The sequence below is a fragment of the Trachypithecus francoisi genome, unplaced genomic scaffold (genome assembly GCF_009764315.1).
Source record: "Trachypithecus francoisi isolate TF-2019V2 unplaced genomic scaffold, Tfra_2.0 Lachesis_group11, whole genome shotgun sequence".
NCBI lineage: Eukaryota > Metazoa > Chordata > Mammalia > Primates > Cercopithecidae > Trachypithecus > Trachypithecus francoisi.
The window spans coordinates 38,805,223-38,832,027 of NW_022681456.1; the positions used below are offsets into that span (position 1 = coordinate 38,805,223).

Sequence of the window (26,805 nt, forward strand, 5' to 3'; positions counted from 1 at the left end):
AGTTTTTTGTATTTTTTAGTAGAGACGGGGTTTCACCGTGTTAGCCAGGATGGTCTCGATCTCCTGACCTCATGATCTGCCCATCTTGGCCTCCCAGCATCACATTTTTGTGTGTGGCTTCTTTCATTAAGTATTACACACATGAGATTTGTCTGGGTTGTTTGTTAAACAGTTGTTCATTCCTTTTGTTGCATATGGTTTTTAACAACTTGTTGCTTAAATTTTATTTTGGTAAATAAGATTCATTATAAAGGGCCAGGCAGGATGGCTCATGCCTATAATTCCAGCATTTTGGGAGACCAAGGCAGGCAGATCACATGAGGCCAGGAGTTCAAGACCACCGTGGCCAAGACGGCAAAACCTTATCTCTACTAAAAATACAAAAATTAGCCAGGCGTGGTGGTGCACGTCTGTAATCCCAGCTACTCGGGAAGCTGAGGCATGAGAATCACTTGAGCCTTGGAGGCGGAGGTTGCAGTGAACTGAGATCGCACCACTGCACTCCAGCCTGGGTGACACAGCAAGACTCTGTCTCAAAAAAATAAAAAGTAAGATTCATCATAAAGAGTAATATTCAGTTTGTGTTAGTTGGTCTGTGCTAATAATTTTATTAACAAGACTATTGGCATTTTGCGTGTGGGGTGCCAGCCTTACAGACCTGGTAGTAACAGAACTGCTGCATATAAGAGCTGCAAGGCCCTTAGAGTTTGCAGAGTTCAGCCACCTTGCTTCTTCACGAGACCTAAGGTTAATTTGATCCCAAGTGCCCCGAGTGATCGAGTTCAGCTGTCTTCTTGTCACTGTTGCTGTGTCACAATTCAAACTTGATTAGGTGGATGTCCGAAGTTAACAGGAAAGCAATCTTGGAAATTTAGAAATCCACCTGGGCATGGTGGTGCCTGTCTGTAGCCTCAGTTACTTGGGATGCAGAGGATGGAAGATCACTTGAGCCCAGGAGTTGGAAGCCAGCCTGGGCAACAGAGCAAGACCTTGTCTCTAAAAGAAATTAAAAGAAAGAAGAAAATGTAGAAATCTCTAATTAGCAAGACTTGGAGTTTCAGTTATCCACAATTTTCTTTCACTCATCTAGAATACTTCCCTTAGTGTCAGTTAAATGAGATGTTACTGACTGTTCATGGAACTTCATCTTTTATTAAAACCTATTCTTAAAAGGAAGGGGAAAATGTAACCAGTGCACGTGTTTGCTATGGCACTTTCAGTTTTAGCACGCTGTCTTGAACTTTTGATGTTCCTACATTTAGTTCTTTTAAAGCCTTGTGAAAACCACAAGGATTGTTCTCGGTACAGGAGGTCTTAGGGTAAGTTCTGAATCTGTGATCTCTGCAAGTGAAAAACCAATCCCTAATCTTATACCTTTCTGCTAAGGTCGTAATGATTCACAGGAAGTTTCATAGAAAGGATTTTGAAGGAGAGATTAGTAGACTCAGCAATGGAACATTAAATCCTTTATTGGCCAGAAAGTAACCACAGAACATTCTTCAGAATGTAAGAGACTTCCTTAAGTATGATTAACAAACATAGGGACAAGTGGCTTGTCTTTTTTCTAATTATAAAGCACTGTTTTTCAAACAGGATTATGGTCATGAAATAAATTTGATGAGTACCAACTATCACTTTATATACTTATATGGAAATGCAGAAGGAACATCACAGCAAATAGTCATCTACCTTACCCAGATTCAACAATTTAAAATGTTCTTATTTTCTTTGTGTTTGTAACCTGTTAAAAGTAAGTGATATGCAGACATCAGGGTACTTTGTTTCTTTTTTCTTTTCTTTATTTTATTTTTTTATTTTTTGAGATCGGATCACCCAGGCTGGAGTTCAGAGGCGTAATCTTGGTTCACTGCAACCTCTGCCTCCCAGGTTCAAGTGATTCTCCTGCCTCAGCCTCCCCAATTAGCTGGGATTACAGGTGCACACCACCATGCTCAGCCAATTTTTTTTTTTTTTTTTTTTTTTTTTTTTTTTTTTTTTTCTGAGACGGAGTCTCGCTCTGTCGCCCAGGCTGGAGTGCAGTGGCCGGATCTCAGCTCACTGCAAGCTCCGCCTCCCGGGTTTACGCCATTCTCCTGCCTCAGCCTCCCGAGTAGCTGGGACTACAGGCGCCCACCACCTCGCCCGGCTAGTTTTTTGTATTTTTTAGTAGAGACGGGGTTTCACCGTGTTAGTCAGGATGGTCTCGATCTCCTGACCTCGTGATCCGCCCGTCTCGGCCTCCCAAAGTGCTGGGATTACAGGCTTGAGCCACTGTGCCCGGCCTCACTTTGCCAATTTTTTAGGAGAGGTGGGGTTAGCCAGACTGGTCTCGAACTTCTGACCTCATGTGATCCACCCACCTCGGCCCCCCCACAGTGTTGGGATTACAGCATGAGCTACTGCACCCAGCCTTCTTTTTTGTTTTTTGAGACAGAGCCTTGCTCTGTTGCCCAGGCTGGAGTGTAGTGAGTGTAGTGGCACGATCTTGGCTCACTGCAGTCTCTGCCTCCCAGGTTCAAGTGATTGTCATGCCTCAGCACCCCCCTGAGTAGCTGGGATTACAGGCATCTACCATCAAGCCCAGCTAAGTTTTGTATTTTTAGTAGAGATGGGCTATCACCATGTTGGCCAGGCTGGTCTCGAATGCCTGGCCTCAAGTGATCTGCCCGCCTCAGCCTCCCAAAGTGCTGGGATTACAGGCATAAGCCACCAAGTCCAGCCAGGGCACTTTGTTTCTAATGTGTATCTGCAAACAAGGACTATTTCTACATAATAAAATTAACAAAAGTAATTATAATTTCTAATATTCAGTTGTCCAGAAAATTAGGTAACTGTAAATACAGTTACATTGTATGTAGTAAAGATAACTAGTATTTTACAAAACTTGTGTTTTAATTAGGTGTGTGCATGTACATGCACATTCATATGTATGTATATATTGGTAAACATGTATTTCTTTCTTGGACAGCTCATTCAGAATTTGTTACAGTGTAGAGAAATTGGGTTGGTATATAGGTATTTGCTGCTCAGTGATACTGCGCATTCTGTGCTGAGTGTTGTATGGCACCTAAGAAAGTGAATGCTTTCAGTAACTAGTAAAACACCCAGCAAAGATGATAAAACAAGGAGGGACCCACCTAACAGTATACGTAAGAGCCAGAATGGCCGGGCGCGGTGGCTCAAGCCTGTAATCCCAGCACTTTGGGAGGACGAGACGGGCGGATCACGAGGTCAGGAGATCGAGACCATCCTGGCTAACATGGTGAAACCCCGTCTCTACTAAAAATACAAAAAACTAGCCGGGCGACGTGGCGGGCGCCTGTAGTCCCAGCTACTCGGGAGGCTGAGGCAGGAGAATGGCGTGAACCCGGGAGGCGGAGCTTGCAGTGAGCTGAGATCCGGCCACTGCACTCCAGCCCGTGCGACAGAGCAAGACTCCGTCTCAAAAAAAAAAAAAAAAAAAAAAAAAAAAGAGCCGGAATGGATCAGGAAGGAGAAGAAGTCCTTTGGAAAGGCCTCATGGAAGAGATCTTGAAGACTGGTAGGATTTGGATATGACAGAGGCCTTGAGATGCTGTGTCCAGAAGGGAATGGTGTAAGTATTGAGGTGAAACAAAGTCCAGAAATGTGTTCATGTACCACGGTGCTGGGATCTGTTTGGTGGATGATGACGGAAGGAGGAAGACATTGGAAGTTGAATAGGAAAAATTTACTCAGGGCTTAAGTACTAGCAAGGGAAGGAATCCAATCTCCTTATTGAAGGAAGAATCATTGAGCATCTTAAGCAGTGTTTTCATGTGATGGAAGTGGGAGTTTAGAAGATCAGTGTAATGACTTCCTATAGACTAGATGGAAGGAGTAGAACACTGAAAACAAGGAAACCCAGTTAAATTGTTGCCCTTGCTATAGGTGAGATAGGAAATGAGTATGTGGATTAAGATAGATGGCCCTGAGGATAGCAAGGAAGGGTCAGTCTGGAGAGAAACTACCAAGCCAAAAAACGAAACAAAACAAAACAAAAACAGGTGACAGTTATAAAGAAGAGATGAAGGAGCGAGAACATCGATAAAATAACTATGCTGTTTACACCTAAGGTCATGGAATTAAGTATAACCCAGTCCCCAAACCCCCAATATAATATCTGTAAAAACAAGCTTCCAAGCATAATTCATATTCATTCATTCATTTTCTCTCTCTCTCCCCCCACCCCTCCTTTTTTTAGAGATGGGGTCTTGCTGTGTTACCCAGGCTGGCCTCCAACTCTTGGGCTCAAACAATCCTCCTGCTCAGCTTCCTGCATAGCTGGGGCCACAGGCACATGCCACTGTGCCTGGCCATGCCATAATACTCTCAAAAAGTAGGCTAAGGAGGCTTTTTAGAGGAAGTAGCAAGTTATAATCATTAGATATGCGTTTCTAATACGATTTTCTCTTGTTTTGCCTAAAGACTTGGAGGTGGAAAATGTTAGACATCTGTCTTGAGGGTCTTACTTCAGAGTCCTAGTTTTACTGAAAATAGCAACATAGAAGACTCATGACAATTATAGAAACGTTGAGAGCTGGCTGTTGAGAATGTAAAGTTTAGTGACTTTACGTAAGGTATCTTTATACAAGTCAGATTAAATACTAAGTAAGACTGTAAAGCAGTATCTTAGGCTTTTGTGTGGGGAGGGGGGCGGTATCTTTTAAAAATTGTATTTCCTGTTCAGGTTCATTGAAACTTGATTCTTACGGGACCTCCTGGTATGAATTTGAGATCCTGTTCTCCACTCTCCACCCTCCTTTCTGCTGCAAGATGCATAGACAAGCAGCAGTTTGTGTGCACACAAACACTCCATGCATGTGAGGGCAATGGGGACAATGATCGGCTTCTGTTGAAAGAGCTTAATGATGGTGACAGCAGCATCACTGTTCTTGGCTCTGGAGTCTTCTGAAGAACCCGCCTATCTGGGGTATGTTAGGTTTGATAAACCATGGCCAACACTTATAGCATTTACTCTGTACAAGAGTAATGAATTCCTATCATGAATTCCTGTAATCCTCACAGTCACACTGTGAACTAGTAGATACTGCCGTCCTCATTTTACAGATGAGAAAATTAAGGCATAGAGAAAGTAACTTGCCCAAGATGAGGTAATTCACATGGCAATGCTGAACCTAGGCAGTCTGGCTCTGAAATCTGTGCCTTGAACCACTAGCTTGTGCTACCACCCTGGAAGCAAACCTTTATTTAGGATACATGGCTGTGGAATCAGAGCTTTCCCATGAGGTCTGAGCTGCCTGGTTGCTGTGAGTGTTGTGGGTGGGTCCTGGAAGTCTGTTGCCTATGTTTTGGAAATACAGCCAACCCAAATATAGACTTAGGTTCTAAGAAGGGTCATGGTACAGTGTTTATCTTTAAAATCACAGCCCACTATTCTTTTTTTTTTTTTTTTTTTTGTCATTTCTTTTATCCCAGATCACAAAACAGTATGATCTTAGAGGAGGACTGTTCTCTGCCTGAAACACGAATCTTTGGAGCCTTTAAACGTCTGTGGCTGTGGGAGAAGAAAGCCTCCTCTTATTGATAGCAGAGCATTTAATGACTGTAGAACCTGCCGGAGCTTTAGCCAAAGAGAGAGTTTATGTATAAGTCGGCCTTGAGGATCTTTGGTAGTGGGTAAAACGGAAGTTACCCACATTTTTTATTATGCAAGGTATCTTGGGATTGAAGCTCGTTTCTTTCCTGTTTATGAATGTCAAATTGAGAACATCTCCAGTAATTGCCTTGTGGCACCAAGGAGTCTAAAGGAGTCTGTATTTGCTCTTCTGGTTTCTCTATCATACATATTTTTCAATTTGCAGTATTTAATGGTAACACAATGGTTTGAGTAAACTAAGTAGATTTGAGGGGTTTTAGGGGGTTATAGGAAACAAGTATATGTATGATAAATGGTTTGGCATACACAGAGCTCAAGAAAAGGTAGGATATTCCTGGAGCCAGGTGCACCTGCACTGGAAGGAATCACACAGCTCTGCCACTTACTAGCTTTGAGTCACTTTTCTGAGAAGATGGGAGTTTTAATTCTAATATCAGATTCTTGAAAGGAAAAATAAAATAAGGTGCCAAAACCATTTAGAAAATTAGTTGATGCTGATGAGTCCTTAGTAACTGGTGGCTTCTCTTTTCTGATAAACTTGAATGATCCCGGCAAGATTCTGTCCTCTCTTGAGCCATTCTTCTTGAGGCCTGCTTGTGTCCTTTAAACAAGTCGTTGCCTTCTTGGACTTTGGAGGGTGAAAGGAGTCCTTCATTTCTGTGTTCCTGTTCTATCAAATTGTGATTTCCTAAGGGACAAGAAAGTACATTTCAGAACCTTGCTGCTGCATTAGAGAAATTATTTTATTTTTATTATTTATTTATTTATTTACTTTTTGAGACAGAGTCTTGCTCTGTCGTCCAGGCTGGAGTACAGTGGCGCGATCTTGGCTCACTGCAACCTCCGCCTCCCAGGTTCAAGCGATTCTCCTGCCTCAGCCCCCTTGAGTAGCTGGGATTATAGGCATATACCACCACATCTGGCTAGTTTTTGTATTTTTAGTAGAGATGAGGTTTCGCCATGTTGGACCAAGCTGGTCTCAAACTCCTGACCTCAGGTGATCCACCCGCCTCCTCCCAGAGTGCTGGGATTACGGGCATGATCCACTGCACCTGACCTGAGAAATGATTTAAGACTGCTTCCTTATGCCATCACAAATAGTGGATTGAGTCAGAACATATGGGTGTGTCCAAAGGAGGAGGCACCTGAGCTGTCTGCCACAGTTACAATGGTCCCCCCAGGGAAAAGGTCCCTTAGGGAGGAAAGGATCACACCTGCATATTCTGAACGTGGGAGATCTTAATTATTTTTTTCTTTTTCTTTTTCTTTTTCATTCTTAGAGACAGAGTCTGGCTTTGTCGTCCAGGCTGGAGTGCAAGGGAGCAATCATAGTTCACTGCAGCCTGAAACTCCTGGGCTCAGTCAGTCCTCCTATCTCAGCCTCCTGAGTAGCTGGGAGTACAGGTATGCCTCCATGCCTGGCTCATTTTTTTCTTTTTTCTTTTTTAATAGGGACAGGGACTTACTATGTTGCCCAGGCTGGTCTCAAACTCCTGGGCTCAAGTGATTCTCCTGCCTCTGCCTACCAAAGTGCTGGGATTATAGGCATGAGCCACCATATCTGGCAATATTTATCATTTGGTAAGTGATCACCTATATTCTGCTTGGAGCAGTGAAGAGCCATGAAACACATCAGTTTCCTATTTGACCTCTCACATGTGTCACAAGCCATGAACCATTCACAGTCCGGTCTGTTTTGAAAGCAACCCAACACAACCTCAGTTGCAGGTTCTTCTTGATCTCATTGCAAACAGCTGAGCAAATGTAAACAACTAGGGCAGCCACTTGTCCCTAAACAACTGGCTGCCCTAGTTGGCTGCGAGTCAACAACTGATTCACTTAATAAGAACTAAGGTCCTATTGAGGAAAGAGTGTGGAGCAGACACAGGGGGCCTAGTAGATGATAGATGATCCTTCTCTCCAAGGAGGCATCCAAATGTTGGAGAAACAAATGTGTTATTCAAACACATGTCATACCTAGAAAAATAAGCACTGTATGAGGAATCAGTGCAAATAGGGGGAAGCACAAAGGAAGCAGTCAATACTAGCTGGGCGTGGGGGTGGCAGAACCTTTGTGAAAGAGACATTGTTTGACTTGGTCCTTGAAAGGTGAATTGGGAAGGAGACCAAGCTAGGGTGAGGAACAAACACAGAAATAGCAAAGTGCATGCAGTGTTCAGGTGTGACTGGCTCGTCACACACATGGAATAAGATGGAGGTTAAAAACTAGACTTTAGTACAAATCCTGGCTCTGTGTCTTCTTAGCTGTCACCATAACTTTTTGATGCCTCCCACTTTCAAATCTGCAAGGCAGAGCTAATGACATGGAGATAGGAGGCTTAAAAGAGGGTGTATATAAAGGTCCAGCCTTACCCTAGGGGCTGTACATAAATGTGCTTAAAACATCATGATGGATGGATCTGCTGGAAAATGACTAGGATAGGACCCTGATCAAGAGAGCCTTAAATTCTTTGTTAAGTATTTCACACGTTAGGGAACATTAAAGATCTTTGGGAAAGAACAGGGTATAATCTGATTTATCTTTTGAAAAGATGATTTTATTCAACTCAGGGAAATCAGAGTTTTTATGTTGATGGCCTCGTTTGAAGGCCGAGCACAACTTCAAAGTAAGGCTGTTTTTCCATGCCAGAAATAAATGCTGTACCAAAATATTGATTGAATGTACTTTTCATGAACATTTTTTTTTTTATTTAAGTGGAATGCTATATTATTTTGATACAACTAAAGGCAGCTTTTTAGTTCTAATTGCCATTTGGTGATAATACTGCTGGCTTATATTAGAAAAATAAAACTGCCCAAAATTAGCTTCAGCATTGCAAAGGGAAGAAATGACTGTTGATCGATTTTTCTTCTACTCTTGAAAAGCTACTTATTTCTTTTCTTTTTTTTTTTTTTTTTTTGAGACGGAGTCTCGCTCTGTCGCCCAGGCTGGAGTGCAGTGGCCGGATCTCAGCTCACTGCAACCTCCGCTTCCCGGTTCACGCTATTCTCCTGCCTCAGCCTCCGGAGTAGCTGGGACTACAGGCGCCCACCACCTCGCCCGGCTAGTTTTTTTGTATTTTTTTAGTAGAGACGGGGTTTCACCGTGTTAGCCAGGATGGTCTCGATCTCCTGACCTCGTGATCTGCCCGTCTCGGCCTCCCAAAGTGCTGGGATTACAGGCTTGAGCCACCGCGCCCGGCCGAAAAGCTACTTATTTCTAAGCCTTGTCTGATAGCTAGTAGTAGTCTGATCCATTTATAAGAAAATTCTATACTGCAAATCATCCAGTATATATGTTTTTCCCCCCCAGTATTTGTTATACTACCAAAAATAAATGAAACCCTCACCCTCAGAGAATAATTTAATTATGAGGCTTGCATATGCTTTGGGAATGCACTTTGGGGCTCCAGTACCAAACACTATTTCCTGGCTTAGTCTTACATAGTAGCTTTTCAAAGGACATGAGCCAATTTGTGACCATTATGTGGCTTTCTCTGGATGCCCTAGGAATGGGGATGGGGAAGCAGTGGTGCAGGTTCATGAGCTGGGTATGTTTGACCACATTCCTCCTATGAAACATAGGAGTGCTGGTATAGTGTTCATCTCCGGGCAAGATGACATACCTAGCCTCTTAATAAGCAGGTTAAAGGATACCCACCTCTTTCCACTAAGATTATGATTATGAGACACATGGAAGATATAGTTAGAGTAATGCTAATATCCAAAAGTCAAAAAAGGAGGGGAAAACAAATAGGCTGATCACCAGATCTGAGTTACTCTAAGTTTGATTCTGAATTTCCTAGCATCCAAGGCAAAAAGGGAAACAATTATTGTTATCTGATAGATAATACTGCATACCCTTGTTATATTCACTTATTTATCTAGGAAACTATAGGAGACAAATTACTTTCCCTCTTGTGCAGGGTACCTATAGTGAACACAGCATGGTCTGATAGAGCTCGTTCAGGCTGGAGATGCCAAAAGACTCTACAAGACAGGTGCTGGATTTGTAACTGTTGTTTAGAAACTTACACAAAGTACAGGTCCCTTCCAAGAAGACCCACCCTGCGTGTTTTAGGGGTAAGTGAGGTGGTGAATGAATGTGATGGGAAATGGAGAAGACTGGGCCGCCAGGGCGCGGCGGTAGGCAGACCCTCTGCTCCCAGGCTTGGCCTCTTTTCTCTGTTCTCTAAGGGCCTCAGAGACTCGTCTTTCCTGGGGGCGGTTCTCCTGGAGTAAACATGGTATTCCCACATCCCTTTCCTTGCTGGCTTCCCCTCTTCTTGGGAAGCTTTTACTGACAGACACTGCCAGAAACCTATGGGAATGAACAAGCATAGATGGGAAATTTTCCAGAATTGCCCCCAAAAGACCTTAAGTTTAGTGCCCAGCAGCTCTTGCTCACCCCTTTTCTCCTTCTCTTCTGAGTTAGGAACTAAAAGCTTCAGTGGACATTTGTTGTGTGTTTAGTCCTAAAATTAGGCCTGGTTCTACCAGACACGGTGGCTCATGCCTGTAATCCAGCACTTTAGGAAGCTAAGGCGAGAGGATAGCTTGAGCCCAGGAGTTGAAGGTTGCAGTGAGCTAGTGACTGCATCATTGCACTCCAGCCTGGGTGACAGAGTGAGAGACCTTCTCTGTCTCTCTCTCTCTCTCTCTGTGTGTGTGTGTGTGTGTGTGTGTGTGTGTGTGTGTGTGTGTATTTAATTTAAAAGGCATGGTTCTTAGTTCCCAGGCCTGGAGAGGTAAGGGGCAGATATGAAATGCACACTTCCCTTTCCCAAACTTGCTCGTTTTCAAGGTACACGGGGTCCCCAGAGACTCCTTGCTTCTCTTAGAAGTTGCCTTGTTTGGGTGTTGCCTCATATCCCTCCACAGTTTCCTCCCCAGGGACTGTGGCTGTCCTTGCCCTGCAATTGGTGCTCATGTAAGGTTGGTCTATTTTTATCACCATAGCTTTCCCTTCTACTTCTCAAAGGACATTCTTGCTGAATCTGGCCTTTCTCCCCCTTTAATTTAATTCTTACGTAGATTTAGTACGTAGAAATCTTTACCGGGTCAGACTAATTTTGTAAAGGGTTAGTTTGTATTTATTGGAAGTGTGATTTATAAGCTATTTTGAAGAAATATACATTTTTTAAGTGCATGTAACTCAAAGTAGATTACCACTGTTGCCTGGTAGAGGCTTAATGAGAAGATAATTATTTCTAATTACAGTATCAAGTGTTTGTGAGTGCTTGAGGATGCTTGAAGAATTTGTTTTTGAGAATCTTAAACACTGCCTAATCTCCTTTACACTATTAATTTGCAGTGTCTGGAGAAAGGATTGGGCCATGAAAGATATGTGTATTCTAGCCCCTGTTCCAAATGATCCCTAATTTCAGAGTAACAAGATTTTACTTTACCTGCTCTCAGGAAATATAATTCTTCTTCTTCTTCTTCTTCTTCTTTTTTTTTTTTTTTTTTTTTTTTTGAGATGGAGCCTGTTGTCCAGGCTTAAATGCAGTGGCATAGTCTTGGCCCACTGCAACTTCTGCCTCCAGGGTCCAAGTGATTCTCCTGCCTCAGCCTCCTGAGTAGCTGGGATTACAGGCACCTGCCACCATGCCTGGCTCTTTTTTTTTTTTTTTCCTTTTTTCTTTTGAGACAGAGTCTTGCTCTATCACTCAGGCTGGAGTGTAGTGGTGCGATCTCTGCTCACTGCAACCTCCACCTCCCAGGTTCAAGCAATTCTCCTGCCTCAGCCTTTTGATTAGCTGGAATTACAGGTGCCTGCCACCATGCCCGACTAATTTTTGTGTTTTTATTAGAGACGGGGTTTCGCCATGTTGGCCAGGCTTGTCTGGAACTCCTGAACTCAGGTGATCTGCCCATCTCGGCCTCCCAAAGTGTTGGGATTACAGGAGTGGGCCACCACGCATGACCGAAGATAATTATTTTTAATTACAGTATCAAGTGTTTGTGAGTGCGTGAGGATGCTTGAAGATTTTGTTTTTGAGAATCTTAAACACTGCCTAATCTCCTTTACACTATTAATTTGCAGTGTCTGGAGAAAGGATTGGGCCATCAAAGATATATGTATTCTAGCTCCTGTTCTGAATGATCCCTAATTCCAGGGTAATGAGATTTTACCTTACCTGCTCTCAGGAAATCGATTTTTTTTTTTTTTTTTTTTTTTTTTTTTTTTTTAGCTGGAGCCTGTTGTCCAGGCTCGAATGCAGTGGCGCAATCTTGGCTCACTACAGCCTCTGCCTCCGGGGTCCAAGTGATTCTCCTGCCTCAGCCTCCTGAGTAGCTGGGATTACAGGCGCCTGCCACCATGCCCAGCTCTTTTTTTTTTTTTTTTTTTTTGCATTTTTAGTAGAGACAGGGCTTCACCATGTTGGCCAGGCTGGTCTCGATCTCCTGACCTCAAGTGATCCACCCGCCTCAGCCTCCCAAAGTACTTAGATTACAAGTGTGAGCCACTGCGCCTGGCCAGAAATAGAATTCTTGAGGCTACAGAATTTCTTTTGTCAGTGATGCCAAGAAAGGAAGAAGGGGGGATGGGAGGAATAAAACCTCTGTGGCAAAACTATTGACTCAGTTCCGTACACGGTGCACTTATTTAAAGTCCAGAGTGTGCTAGTGTCAGACTTGAACTATGAAAGGAAATGTTCCTTGTCTAAACAAATTAGAACAAACACTGTACTAAGACACTCTCCTAATAAAATGTCCTCTGGATACCATATGAAGATCCTTAAGATTTTTTTCTCTCCAGCACACCATGGGGAAAGTGCAGCTTTCTTCTAGCACATGTAGGTATTGAATATTCTGTGTAGGTGTCCCATGAAGATATTAATATGTTTCTGGTAACAAATGACAAGGAGCCAAATATCCAGCCTCTGGAGTTATTTTTCCAGAGGTTAGCTCTGTTAGCAAGGATGCGGGGATCTGGTGGTTCAGTTAGCTTCCCTGGGTTCCCTGTTCACTGACTCTGACTAGACATTTTGCAAGTGCATGTCAAATGTGACCCCAGAATAGCAAGAGGAAGATGGACTGGTGGTGTCATATGTATATATTTAGAGACAGGGTCTCCCTGTGTTTCCCAGGCTGCCAGGCTGGAGTGCAGTGGCGCGATTCGTGTTCACTGCAACCTCCCTCTCCCAGGCTCCTGACACTCCTGCCTCAACCTCCCAAGTAGTCAGGATTACAAGTGCATGCCACCATGCCTGGCTAATTTTGGGTTTGTTTGTTTCTTTTGGTAGAGACAGGGTTTCATCATGTTGTCCAGGCTGGTTTCGAACTCCTAGGCTCAAGCAATCTCCCCTCCCAAAATGCTGAGATTACAGGTGTGAGCCACCGCACCCAGCCACTGTATCTTAATGTATTTCTTTTTTCTTCTTCTTATGAGGAAATGCCAATTTTAATTTAAAGAAAAAAAATCAGAAATTGTGAGAATAATAGAGCAAGACAAGTCCTGAAAAAGAGCTCTGCATCTTGATGGTCATTATTTATTGGAAGAGCTTTAGAAAAATTAAAATGCCATTTAGCTTAAGAAGTTGTGAATTATCTGCAAATCAATTCATTTCAGGAGTGGGAGAATCCCCAGAATTATTTCTTAATATCAGCATGTATGCAGGTTTCTCTTTTGAATGTCTTATACATTTAGAAAGGATACTGTACAAAGTCTCCTATTTTCCATACAGGACAAATTGTTTCAGCCAACTGTCAGTGGAGGGGCAGCCAGCACAACCATCTCCCTGGACAAACAGCATTGGAATATCTGCTTCCTTGATTTATATATCTCTTCATATGTTTCTTCATCAATTTCTATAGTAGTCACAGTTTCTTCCTCATCTTCCAAGATCATATTTAAATGTTGATCATAAGCATGTGCTCTGCCTTGAAGCTCTCAGTCATTTCTCATTTGCACATAAACTCGCTCATCTAGGCTGAGCCCAGTAACCTCCAGGGGCTCCTCTCCAGTGTTGGTAGTTTGTTGCTGGTCCGCATCGTCTGATATGTTTCAAACTCTGCGCCCTCTCCCGCCTCTCGCGAGAACACGCGAGCAACTCCAGTCTCCGGAAGCGTGAGGACACAACCCTTCTAGTTTCTGATAGAAAAGCTCCTGTTCTTTTGGGAGAATACACAAAGGTACCCCGCTGTGGGTCCATGCTGAGCAGTACCTTGGTCTCCCAGCTGTATCAGCCAGTATAGAGAAGGGCGCCCTCCCTTCCCTCCAGGCAGATCAGGGTTTTTCTGCTGTTCGCCTTTTCCCACGTGGGCAGGTATGAACCCCTCACTCCCTAGGCACTTAGGGACAGGGGTTCTTTCTCCAGAGGTCCTTTATCTTTTATTTTTATCTTCTGCTTTTATCTCATTCTCTCTCTTCTCTTAGTGATTATAAGTGCGTAGGCATTGTTCCAATACTAGCAGTAAGCTTTTTTTTTTTATCTTCATAAAGTTATTTGGACCAAATCACTGTTTATGTTTTAGAATATGGACCCAAGTGGATCACTTGAAGCCAGGAGTTCAGGACCAGCCTGGCCAACATGGTGAAAGCCCGTCTCTTCTAAAAAAAAAAAAAAAAAATTTAGCTGGGCGTGGTGGGACTCACCTGTAATCCCAGCTTCTCCAGAAGCCGAGACAGGGGAATTGCTTAAACATCGGAGGTTGCAGTGACCCGAGATCGCGACACTGCACTCCAGCCTGGGTGGCAGAGAGAGACTCTGTCTCCAAAAAAAAAAAAAAAAAAAAAAAAAAAAGTGGATTTTATAGACCGTATCAAACCTGATTGGTGTGGCTCCAGGAAGCTACACCAGTGCTGTGGACACAAAGTTACATCCATGATTATTTCAAGTTCAGCCTGAGGGAGAATTTTCTGACAGAGTAGTCTAAACCAAGCCCAGATTATCCATACAATGGATGACCATGTTAAGGGCATTACAGAGGTTCTCACAGGATCTGGGGCTGAGCTGGTACAAATCTTGCTAAGTCTTGCATATTTCATAAACCTGAGTTGAGCCCCACCTAAGCTATTTATTATTCATGGACTTCAAGAAACATACCCTTTACAAGCCTTGGGTTTTTCATAAAAGCCTTGGTGTGAAGAATATATGAATGCATAAAAAAATCTTTAGCGCAGTGCCTGACTCACAATAAAAGTATTCAGTCATTGTTAGGCAGGTAGGCACTGGAGACAGACAGCCTGAATTTCCAGCCTGGCTCTGCCGGTTACTGGCTGTGTGCCCCCAGGCAATTTACTTAACTTCTCTGTGACTAGTTTATAAAGTAGTAATAATAGTAGAACCTACCTCAGAGAGTTTTTAACAATTAAGAAAGGTACCACACGTGTCACTAACATGATATTTTACCTCCTGGGCTTGTAATAGGATTAAACTTCCCTGTCCCCTAGAAGTTAGGTAGGGTCAGTGTAATGAGTGGAGAAAGTATCTCTTTTAGAGAATGTCCAGATGGTAGAGGCCCCGGGTCTCCCCACTGACTCACAGCCAACTTTTTAGCATTTGCACGGAATAAGCCTTTTATAGCCACTGAGATTTTGACTTTAATACGATGGCAAAGCCTAGCACATTCTGGGTGGCGTATCATAGGAGCAGCATAGACCAGGGATTTCTAATCTTTTAGCATCCCTGAGCTACACTGGAATAAAAAGAACTGTCTTGGGCAACACATAACATACACTAACACTGACAATAGCTGATGAGCTTAAAAAAACAAAAGTATCATACTGGCTAAGTGTGGTCGCTAACACGTGCAGTCCCAGCAGTTTGGGAGGCCAATGCAGGCGGATCACCTGAGGTCAGGAGTTCGAGACCAGCCTTGCCAACATTGTGAAATTCCATCTCTACTAAAAATACAAAAATTAGCTGGGTGTGATGGCATGTGCCTTAGTTCCAGCTACTCGGGAGGCTGAGGCAGGAGAATCACTTGAACCCAGGAGGCGGAGGTTGCAGTGAGCTGAGATTCCGCCACTGCACTCCAACCTGGGTGACGGGGTAAGACTGTCTCAAAAAGCAAACAAACAAAAAGTCTCATACTGATTTTTAAAAGTTTATGAATTTGTGTTGGGCTGCATTCAAAGCCATGGTGGGTCGTGGGTTGGACAAGGTTTGCCTAGACTCTAGACCTGAAATAGAGTTCAGCTAAAATGATTAATAGTTAAAAATGTCAGTGATACTGACTTATATACCAAGGCCACGAAGACGTGTAAAAGCCTTCAAGTATTGAACATGCAGGTCCTTGTGGACCTGTGCATAAATCTTCACTCACATGTACTTGGGAATACCTGTTGCCTTGGAAATGCCAGCCCATTTGAAGGATCTGACCCTTTTCTTATAATGCCTGAGGCTCAAACAGCCTTTCTTTAAGCAAAGGTTCATTGTATTTAGCCTTGAGACTAAGCAGGCAGTTGTCATCTGTCACATTGTTCTGATAGCTCTGCATCCCTACACATTCTGGCTACTCTGTGGCCTCCAGAACCTCAGAGGACTCACTCCTGCCACAGTCCCTGTCGTTCCGGGGTCCACAGGAGGCCCCCATTCTAGTTCTGTTTGATGGAGGGTTGAGTGCCTCTGTGTTGGTACCCTTCCCTTTTGGTTCATCTCCCTCTGGAGCTTTAGCAGGTTAATACAGAGTGTGTTGGGAGACAGCCTTCCGTGAATCCTGCACAGTGTGTCCAAGCCATGCTGGTCATGACCAAGTTGCTGTGCCTGCGTCTAGTGAGTAAGGTGAGCTAGCTTGGTGTGTTGTACTGGAGGCCTGGTTGATTGCAGAGGTGGCGCAGGGTTAGATTTTGACGTCTGTCCGGGACTCAGGCTTTTCCTCAGCCTTTGTTCCAGAGCACTGGGGTGACAGTGGAAATGTCTCCGCTGCCAGAAAGAAAACACAATTAGGAATGGCGTTTCAGTAGGCGGTTCTGCCTTTCATCTAAAGTAATAACAGCCAAGTATTCTGGAAGAATTGAAAGAGTCTAGTAGTCATTCTTAAAAGCAAAATCTTTTCTGCCAAAACAGTAATACATTTTATTTTTTAAAAACTTGAAAATACGAAAGAATGCCGCCCCATAACCCCACAGTGCAAAGGTCAGCACTGTTAACACTTCGGAGTTTGTTTCCCTTTCAGTTTTTACGTACATTTTTAAATGAAATTGAATTTAGGTACATTTTAGAATGGAATTGAAATGCTAACAGTAATAAACATTTGTTGAAACCGTTCGGTGTGCCAGGAGGTCACACTTGAAGAGGTGACCGCTTTACATACATTTTCTCATTTATTCCTCACAACTCTTTGAAGAATCATTATCTCCATTTTTCAGAAGAGAAACTGAGGCACAGAGTGGCTAAGTCATTTTTCCAAGGTCACACAGCTCTTAAGAGTGGTGCCAAGATGGAAACCAAAGCAGTCTGTTTCCAGAGCCCTTGGTCTTCTTATGATACAGTACTGTCTCACAGTAATGATAGCTTGGATTACATTTGATGGAGTTGTGCAGTATTAGTTCTGAATTGTCTGGTTCTGTCTCCTTGTTCTATAGATTCAGAAATGGAAGCCCGTAGAGGTGACTCAATTTACCCAAGAAAACATACCTAGTAAATGTCAGCGCCCAAACAGGAACACAGTGTCCTGATCCACACAGTGTACCTTGAGTCTAGATAATCAGAAACCTTGGTCCTCCCTTCGTCCTAACCCTGAAACCAAGCTGCGCTGTGTAGTGTGTTATATAGGGTCAGTACCAAGTCTGGATTAAACGAAGGGTGGAGGACTCTGACAGCTTTCTTCCAGCACTCACATGTAATTTCAGTTTGTGTTCAGGGAATTTACAGGCATCTTACAACAATGGGTACAGCTGTCTCTCAATTATCCCATGCAGTGCTAGGGTTATAAAAGGGCAAAAGGAGCAGCCTGTAATAGTTCCAACTTTATACCCTCATCAAACATTTTTAACTGAGATTTGCTGACAGGCAGTAAGATTGATTGATTTGGGGCTTTAAATGCTGTTGCTTTCTCCAACCTGGACTCTTGAGAACATGCCAAGCATTGTTAAATCGTAAAGTCAGTCAAAAGTCATTTGGCCATTTGTGCATATCCTGTGCATACAAGGCTGTCCTGTAACGAGAGGTCTGTGAGAGCATGAGGCTTTGCTTGAGACTCAGAGTTGGATGACCAGCCCTGGTGCAGTTAAGAATTAAAGGAGTAAGAACAGATGTTGACTTACTGCTTGGTTTGGTAAGGTCAAGGATGAAAACCTTTCTACCTCTAGATGTTGTTGTGGACTTCTCAATAGAGAATGCCAATCAGATTTTAAATAACTTAATCTCATCTTATCTGTGAGCTCCAGGAGGGCGGAAACAAGTTCTTATGAAACTCACAAACAGTGCTGAGTGAAAAATGACAAGAAGAATACATGTATACAACAGGTAGAACTAATGTATGCTGTTTGAAGTGAGGATCATGGTTGCCCCTGGAGGTGGAGGTGATGTCGTTGGGACACAAGGGAGGCTTCTGTTTTATTTCTTTTCTTTTCTTTTGAGATGGAGTCTCGCTCTGTCGCCCAGGCTGCAGTGCAGTGGGGTGATCGCGGCTCACTGCAAGCTCCGCCTCCCGGGTTCACGCCATTCTCCTGCCTCAGCCTCCCAAGTAGCTGGGACTACAGGCACCCGCCACCTCGTCTGGCTAATTTTTTGTATTTTTAGTAGAGACGGGGTTTCACCGTGTTAGCCAGGATGGTCTCGATCTCCTGAACTTGTGATCCACCTTCCTTGGCCTCCCAAAGTACTGGGATTACAGGCGTGAGCCACCACGCCCGGCCTGTTCTATTTTTTTAACTGGCTGCTGGTCACACATTGTGTTCAGTTTGTAAAAATTCATCGAGTACTTATTTCACTTTGTACTTATTTAATGTGCTCTTTTCTGAGTATAAATTGTGCTTCAGTTAAAGTTTAAAAGACCTTATTTGTATTTGTGTATCTTGTTGCACATTGATACTCGGAAAAAAATCTCTGTTTAGTTGAATCGGTTTCAAATGGTGCCGGATTTATTATCCAGGTATTGGGAAACTATCTTCACCTGGAATTGTCAGGGCTATGCCAGCACAACTTCTGAGGTTATTTTTTGGCTCAATGGAAATGTGTCTTAAATGATTCCAGGGTAGACTCCTTGGAATAAAGAATGATGGCACTTTGGTTCAGTAGGCAAACATTTACTGACAGCCTCCTAGGAAAGTACTAGAACTTCAAGTTGGCTACAGCTATGACATCATGCCTCCCCAAAGGAGCTTGCAGTCTGCGGGGGGTTAAAGTGCATGGGTGGTGATCAAAGGAGGAGTCAGAAAGTGCCACAAGACAAGCACAGAGCAACAGGCATGTCACAAAATGGAGAGGAGGCATTCCACCAGGACTAGGAAAAGCTTCATGGCAGAAGGGGCATTTGAAATGGGTTTGTTTGTTTGTTTGTTTGAGACGCTGTCTCACTCTGTCACCCAGGCTGGAGTGCAATGGCGCCATCTTGGCTCACTGCAACCTCCACCTCCCGGGTTCAAGCGATTCTCCTGCCTCTGCCTCCCGGGTAGCTGGGACTACAGGCGCCCGTCACCGTGCCTGGCTAATTTTTTTGTATTTTTAGTAGAGACGGGGTTTCACCGTGTTAGCCAGGATGGTCTCGATCTCCTGAACTTGTGATCCACCTTCCTTGGCCTCCCAAAGTACTGGGATTACAGGCGTGAGCCACCACGCCCGGCCTGTTCTATTTTTTTAACTGGCTGCTGGTCACACATTGTGTTCAGTTTGTAAAAATTCATCGAGTACTTATTTCACTTTGTACTTATTTAATGTGCTCTTTTCTGAGTATAAATTGTGCTTCAGTTAAGTTTAAAAGACCTTATTTGTATTTGTGTATCTTGTTGCACATTGATACTCGGAAAAAATCTCTGTTTAGTTGAATCGGTTTCAAATGGTGCCGGATTTATTATCCAGGTATTGGGAAACTATCTTCACCTGGAATTGTCAGGGCTATGCCAGCACAACTTCTGAGGTTATTTTTTGGCTCAATGGAAATGTGTCTTAAATGATTCCAGGGTAGACTCCTTGGAATAAAGAATGATGGCACTTTGGTTCAGTAGGCAAACATTTACTGACAGCCTCCTAGGAAAGTACTAGAACTTCAAGTTGGCTACAGCTATGACATCATGCCTCCCCAAAGGAGCTTGCAGTCTGCGGGGGGTTAAAGTGCATGGGTGGTGATCAAAGGAGGAGTCAGAAAGTGCCACAAGACAAGCACAGAGCAACAGGCATGTCACAAAATGGAGAGGAGGCATTCCACCAGGACTAGGAAAAGCTTCATGGCAGAAGGGGCATTTGAAATGGGTTTGTTTGTTTGTTTGTTTGAGACGCTGTCTCACTCTGTCACCCAGGCTGGAGTGCAATGGCGCCATCTTGGCTCACTGCAACCTCCACCTCCCGGGTTCAAGCGATTCTCCTGCCTCTGCCTCCCGGGTAGCTGGGACTACAGGCGCCCGTCACCGTGCCTGGCTAATTTTTTTGTATTTTTAGTAGAGACAGGGTTTCATCATATTAGCCAGAATGGTCTCGATCTCCTGACCTCATGATCCACCCACCTCAGCCTCCCAAAGTGCTGGAATTACAGGCATGAGCCACCATGCCTGGCCCTTGAAATGGGTTTTAAAGGATATGTAGGATTTCAATAAACATAACTAAATGGGTGGCAGGCATTGTGAATATCATGCATATGAGAAAATCCATAGAAAATTCATATACATTCTGGGAATTTAGGTTGTATGATTCACTTAAGATATTCTTAAGATAGGCCTGAAAGGTGGGCATCAGGCCCTTCCTAATGCCTGCTAAATGAAATGATATGCCAGGTTATATTATTTCATTTAGTAGCCATTAGGAAGCCAAAGGAAGTTTCTAAGACATAGAGTAGCATGATCAGATATAATATCTCCAGTAAAATCAAATTTGTAGCCTCAGTGATTGTACAGTTACCGTTAATTACCTATCTGCCCAAAATAAACATTTTCTAAGTTTCGTGCATTCTCTGTTGCTATAATTTGAACCTGTTCCTGTTCAGGTCCACTCATGAGCCACAGGTACATAGATTCCTTGAGCTTCCTGTGGTCGACCCTCTAGGACTTAAAGAGTATTTTATACCTTCTTTATTCCCTATCCCCATCCTTCCCTCTTGACCAAGTGAAGTCACAACTTTTTTATCCTTTTTTCATATATCCTGTTTTCTAGTCTTGTAGCGATTGGGCATTTGCTTCCTTCCAGCTTTTCCTATATGGTGCTTCTCTGCCAGATAAAGCAACCAGTGTCTGTAATTAATGACAAAATTGTGCATTGGAAAAGAGGGGCTAAGAGCTAATGCTAACGAATGTTTGTAAGTTGTGGAGGAGGCCTGACCCGCCCATCTGGGATGGTGTCCCACTGTGCTGCTGTGCTCCCTCCTCTGGAAGAAAGCACTGGGCAGGATTTATTATGTGGTGAAGTGTTAGTACCCATTGCTGGATATGGTCCATATTCGAGTCTGGATCACTCAGTGCATTAGTCTGTTCTCACATTGCTATAAAGAAATACCTGAGTCCTGATACTTTATAAGAAAAGAGGTTTAATTGGCTCACGGTTCTGCAGGCTGTACAGGAAGCATGGCTTCATCTGGTCCTGGGGACGCTGCAGGGAGCTTTTACTCATGGTGGAAGGCAGAGCAGGAGCAGGCACTTCCCATGGCGAAAGCAGGAGGATGCGGGCAAGAGAGGGGAGGTGCTACACACTTTTAAACAACCAGATCTCACGAGGATTCACTACGATGAGAACAGCAGCAGAGGGATGATGCTAAACCATTCATGAGAAATCCGTCCCCATGATTCAATCACCTCCCACCAGGCCCCGCCTCCAACATTGGGGATTGGAACAGTTGAACATGAGATTTGGATCGGGACACAGATCCAAATCATATCACTGAGTGTGAGATTCATTAATTTTTTACTAATTTTTTTGGTATCAACCCACTAATTCCTTAAAATAAGGTAACATACTGAATATTGTCTTGCTTCTCATTTGATTTCTATTAAGACTGTATATCAAGTCATTATTCTAATCAAAGGGATATTGACAAATGAGATGCTTCAGTTTGGATCTTAAGAATTGTTTGTAGATTGTGTTTGAACTCTACAAAGAGCTGTTTTTCATCCTCCGGGGGTATCAACAATGGAGTGACCTGACATGGAAAGAGGATTACAGTTAGGATGACTTGGATTCAAATCCTGGCTTTACCCCTCGGTTTCTACATGTTTATGAATCTAGTATGTTCTTTGTCTGGCATGGTAATGAAGTGAGACAAGCCATGAGAGACATCCATGGACCCTGGCATATGATCTGCTTCTGCGTTTTCCTTTTAGAGCACAAACTTGCCACCTGCTTCACCAGGAAACTCAACGCTGCCTTGCAGTTCTTTTCCCTAAATGGCCCTTGAATGAGAAAGCTGTTTTATGTGGTCTGAGTTTTATCATTATTTTATTATTATTTTTTTGAGACAGAGTTTCACTCTCTTGCCCAGTCTAGATAGAGTACAGTGGCGTGATCTCGGCTCCCTGCAACCTTCACCTTCCGGGTTCAAGTGATTTTCCTGCCTCAGCCTCCCGAGTAGCTAGGATCACTGGTGCCTGCCACCACGCCCGACTAATTTTGTATTTTTTAGTAGAGATGGGGTTTCACTATGTTAGCCAGGCTGGTCTCAAACTCCTGACCTCAGGTGATCCACCTGTCTGGGCCTCCCAAAGTGCTGGGATTACAGGTGTGAGCCACTTTACCCAGCCCCCCGCCCCTTTTCTATTTCTTTTTAATATCACTGTGGTGTGGTTTGGGGTTGTTTCCATATATAAATACTGTTGTATTACCCAGTTATTAAAGTTAATCTTAGACCGTATTATTGTATCACATCTATTTAATGATTCCATTAAGAAAATAATGTTCTTGTTTGATGGATGTACCTGCTCGTATATTTTTTCCTATTTTTTCCCCATCTTTCTTTTTTTTTTAAAGATTCTCCTTCTATTAAGTGAGTGAGTTCTGAGTTGGATGTGTTCCCCATAGTGGTGAAGTTCCCAGTGAATGGGGCGTGGCAGGCATCCCAGTTACCTGGGCACTTTGGGAAACCAGGACTGACTGGTGACCTCATTCTATTTTGCATTTTCTACCCTGGGAGCCAGGTTACTGTCTCATCACACAAAAAAGTGGATACCCTGGGAGATCCAAATCTCACAGCTACTTAGTGTCGATGGATGCAGGAAGGAGCCAGGCCACCCCTATGTTCAACTGGAGGGGACAGCACGGTTGCTTTATCCTGTGACACTTGTAGTTTGAAAATCTGGGACTTAATGTATGTATCTTGTATGTGCACAGATTCTATCACAGTAATTATCTCTTTGACTTCAAATTTTCATGTGCTTCTTTCCTGTCTCTTTCAGGTAGAACGTCATGACATGAATACCTTAAGCCTGCCGCTGAACATACGCCGGGGGGGGTCAGACACCAACCTCAACTTTGATGTACCAGATGGCGTCCTGGACTTCCACAAGGTCAAACTCACTGCAGACAGCCTGAAGCAAAAAATTCTAAAGGTAACAGAGCAGATAAAAATTGAGCAAACATCGCGCGATGGGAACGTTGCAGAGTATCTGAAACTAGTGAACAGCGCGGACAAGCAGCAGGCGGGACGTATCAAGCAAGTCTTTGAGAAGAAGAATCAGAAATCAGCTCACTCCATCGCCCAGCTGCAGAAGAAGTTAGAGCAGTATCATCGAAAGCTCAGAGAGATCGAGCAGAATGGAGCCTCCAGGAGCTCCAAGGACATTTCCAAAGACCACCTGAAGGATATACATCGCTCTTTGAAAGATGCCCACGTGAAATCTCGAACTGCCCCCCATTGCATGGAGAGCAGCAAATCGGGCATGCCTGGGGTCTCGCTCACTCCACCTGTGTTTGTTTTCAATAAGTCCAGAGAGTTTGCCAACCTGATCCGGAATAAATTTGGCAGCGCCGACAACATTGCTCACTTGAAAAATTCCTTAGAGGAGTTTAGGCCAGAGGCGAGTGCCAGGGCCTACGGGGGCAGCGCTACCATCGTGAACAAACCCAAGTATGGCAGTGATGATGAATGTTCGAGCGGCACGTCAGGCTCGGCCGACAGTAACGGAAACCAGTCGTTCGGGGCTGGTGGAGCCAGCACGCTGGACAGCCAGGGGAAGCTCGCCGTGATCCTGGAGGAACTGAGGGAGATCAAGGATACCCAAGCTCAACTGGCTGAGGACATCGAGGCGCTGAAGGTGCAGTTTAAGAGAGAATATGGTTTTATTTCCCAGACCCTGCAAGAGGAAAGATACAGGTATTTCACAGTATTCTACTGGCATGTCTTTTAATTTTTAATTTTAGTGGGTACGTGATAGGTGTAGCATTCTTTTTAGAAGGATGAGTTACTGCAGAGAGATTGTCTGCTTGAAATGAGAATGCTTTATGGTTGTATTTTCAACAAATATGGATATGGATTAAAAGGCATCTAGCAATCAGTACATCCCTAATGTATTGATACATCCCTCTTCCGCAAATCTGAAATCCAGAATGTTCCAAAATCTGAAACTTTTGGAGTGTCAATACAACACCACAACTGGAAAATTCCACAAATACAAACACAAACTTGAGGCACAAAATTATTTAAAATACGGTACACTTTTACCTTCAGGCTGTGTGTTCATGGTGCGTAGGAAACGAATAGTGTCTTTAGACTTGGGTCCCATTTTTGAGGTATCTCCTTATGTATATGCAAATATTCCAAAATCTGATAAAAATCAAAATCTGAAACACTTCTGGTCCCAAGCATTTCAGATAAGGGATACCCAACAATTCCGTCCTTCATGATTCTAAGTTTTATAATTTGTGGCCTTTAGCTGACAATTTAGAGAAGGATTTATGTGTGGGTCCCTTAAATTATCAGATACAGGCAATGACTCACATGCATCGTAAGATTCTGATTCAGTGGACTTATAGTGTCATTACACTGATTCAGAGTTCTGTATTTGATTTCCCTCTATAACAACTATCAAGTAAAAAACACTTATGCATTACCCAACAAAGTTAATTTTATTTGGTACATCAATCTTGAAGTCCTTATGTGATGTTTCTTTGTTGTTGTTGACGGGCAGAGGGGTTTGAGATGGAGTTTTCACTCTTTCTCCCAGGCTGGAGTGCAGTGGTGCAGTCTTGGCTCACTGCAACCTCGCCTTCCGGTTTCAAGCAATTCTCCTGCCTCAGTCTCCCAAGTAGCTGGGATTACAGGCACCCGCCACCACACCCAGCTAATTTGTATATTTTTAGTAGAGACGAGGTTTCACCATGTTGGCCAGACTGGTCTCCAACTCCTGACCTCAGGTGATTCACTCACCTTGGCCTCACAAAGTGTTAGGATTACAGGCGTGAGCCACTGCACCCGGCTGAGGTTTCAAATATGAGAAAAATCATCTTCAGTGAAAGGGGCAGGGCACAGGAATGAGAATCTTTGTACTTCTGTTCCTTTAGATTTGGACTTTTTTTTTTTTTTTTTTTGAGACGGAGTCTCGCTCTGTTCACCCAGGTTGGAGTGCAGTGGTGCGATCTCGGCTCACTGCAAGCTCCGCCTCCTGGGTTTACGCCATTCTCCTGCCTCAGCCTCCTGAGTAGCTGGGACTACAGTAGCCCGCCACCACGCCCGGCTAAGTTTTTTGTATTTTAGTAGAGACGGGGTTTCACCATGTTAGCCAGGATGGTCTTGATCTCCTGACCTCGTGATCCACCCACCTCGGCCTCCCAAAGTGCTGGGATTAGAGGCTTGAGCCACCGCACCTGGCCTAGATTTGGACATTTTGAAACACCGTATGGTGAACCAGCTATAATTTGTAATAAGCTTAATTTTGTATTGTCACTTAGGTTCCAAGAGCTGAAATCCATAATCAGTGCGTGTTTGCGTGCTGGGAAATAGTAGAGTTGACTCCAGAGTAGAAGGTGATACTAAACCCTGTGGGTTCTCTGGCCATGAACCCCAACAACAGTGTCAGAGCAGAAGAGGGAGAAGGCACCACAGACACCAGAGGTCCTGGCTCTCCTTTAGCAGGATCCCACAGAGCCCTGTCTCCTGCCTGGCCCTGGCGAATGCATCAGCTGATGAGCTCTATCTTGAGGTCACTGCAGCTAGCTAAGGTGCTAGTCTGACCCGTGTGCACCGCCAGTGGCAAGGATGGAGAGTCAAGACCCCAGAGACTGGATCTTTCCAGAGCTGGGACTCAGTGTTTTCCAAAAACTCATTTCCCACAGCTTAACCTTACTCTTTTGGAAAAACAGCCCATCAGGGGGATGAGAGCAAGCCAAAAGGTACTGGCGCAGGAAAATGAAAAGGACATCGTCCCGCAGTGTGCTGTGAAATGTCACAGTCGGAATCGGCTCCTCTCTTTTAAAGGTATGAGCGACTGGAGGACCAGCTGCATGACCTGACGGACCTGCATCAGCATGAGACGGCCAACCTGAAGCAGGAGCTGGCCAGCATTGAGGAGAAGGTGGCCTACCAGGCCTACGAGCGCTCACGGGACATCCAGGTACCTTTCTCTTTGTGATTAGACACAGACCTGGGCTCTTCCCTGGCCTTAATTCATTTTACAGTCTAAATGTCTATGCCTAAGTCCTAGAGGGTTTCTGGCACATGGGACAAAATGTTTTCTCTGCACATTTTCTCTGCACCATGTAAACCCCACTAGTTCATGTTGTAGACATTAGTAAGTAAAAAGACAATATTCTTTTTTTCTTTTTCTTTTTTTTTTTTTGAGATGAGTCTTGCTCTGTTGCCCAGGCTGGAGTGCAGTGGGTGATCTCGGCTCATTGCGACCTCTGCCTCCTGGGTTCAAGCGATCCTCCTGCCTCAGCCTCCCGAGTAACTGGGACTATAGGCACACACCACCACGCCTGACTAATTTTTTTGTATTTTTAGTAGAGACGAGGTTTCACCATGTTGACCAGGCTGGTCTCAAACTCCTGACCGCAGGTGATCCACCCACCTCAGCCTCCCAAAGGGCTGGGATTACAGGTGTGAGCCACCGTGCCTGGCAAAGAGACCATATTCTTTATACT

The 26,805-nt window shown here is 43.9% G+C and overlaps 1 protein-coding gene across 4 annotated transcripts in view; it reads left to right on the forward strand.

Annotated features, from left to right (window-relative positions):
- TMCC3 (transmembrane and coiled-coil domain family 3) overlaps nt 1–26,805 on the forward strand; it is a 317,061-nt gene that overhangs the window by 279,611 nt on the left and 10,645 nt on the right. For all 4 annotated transcript variants that reach the window (XM_033221034.1, XM_033221037.1, XM_033221033.1 and 1 more), the window contains exons 2-3: nt 23,124–24,040; nt 26,141–26,276. In XM_033221034.1, the coding sequence (XP_033076925.1) occupies nt 23,124–24,040; nt 26,141–26,276 (1,053 nt within the window). The remainder of the gene's footprint in view (nt 1–23,123; nt 24,041–26,140; nt 26,277–26,805) is intronic.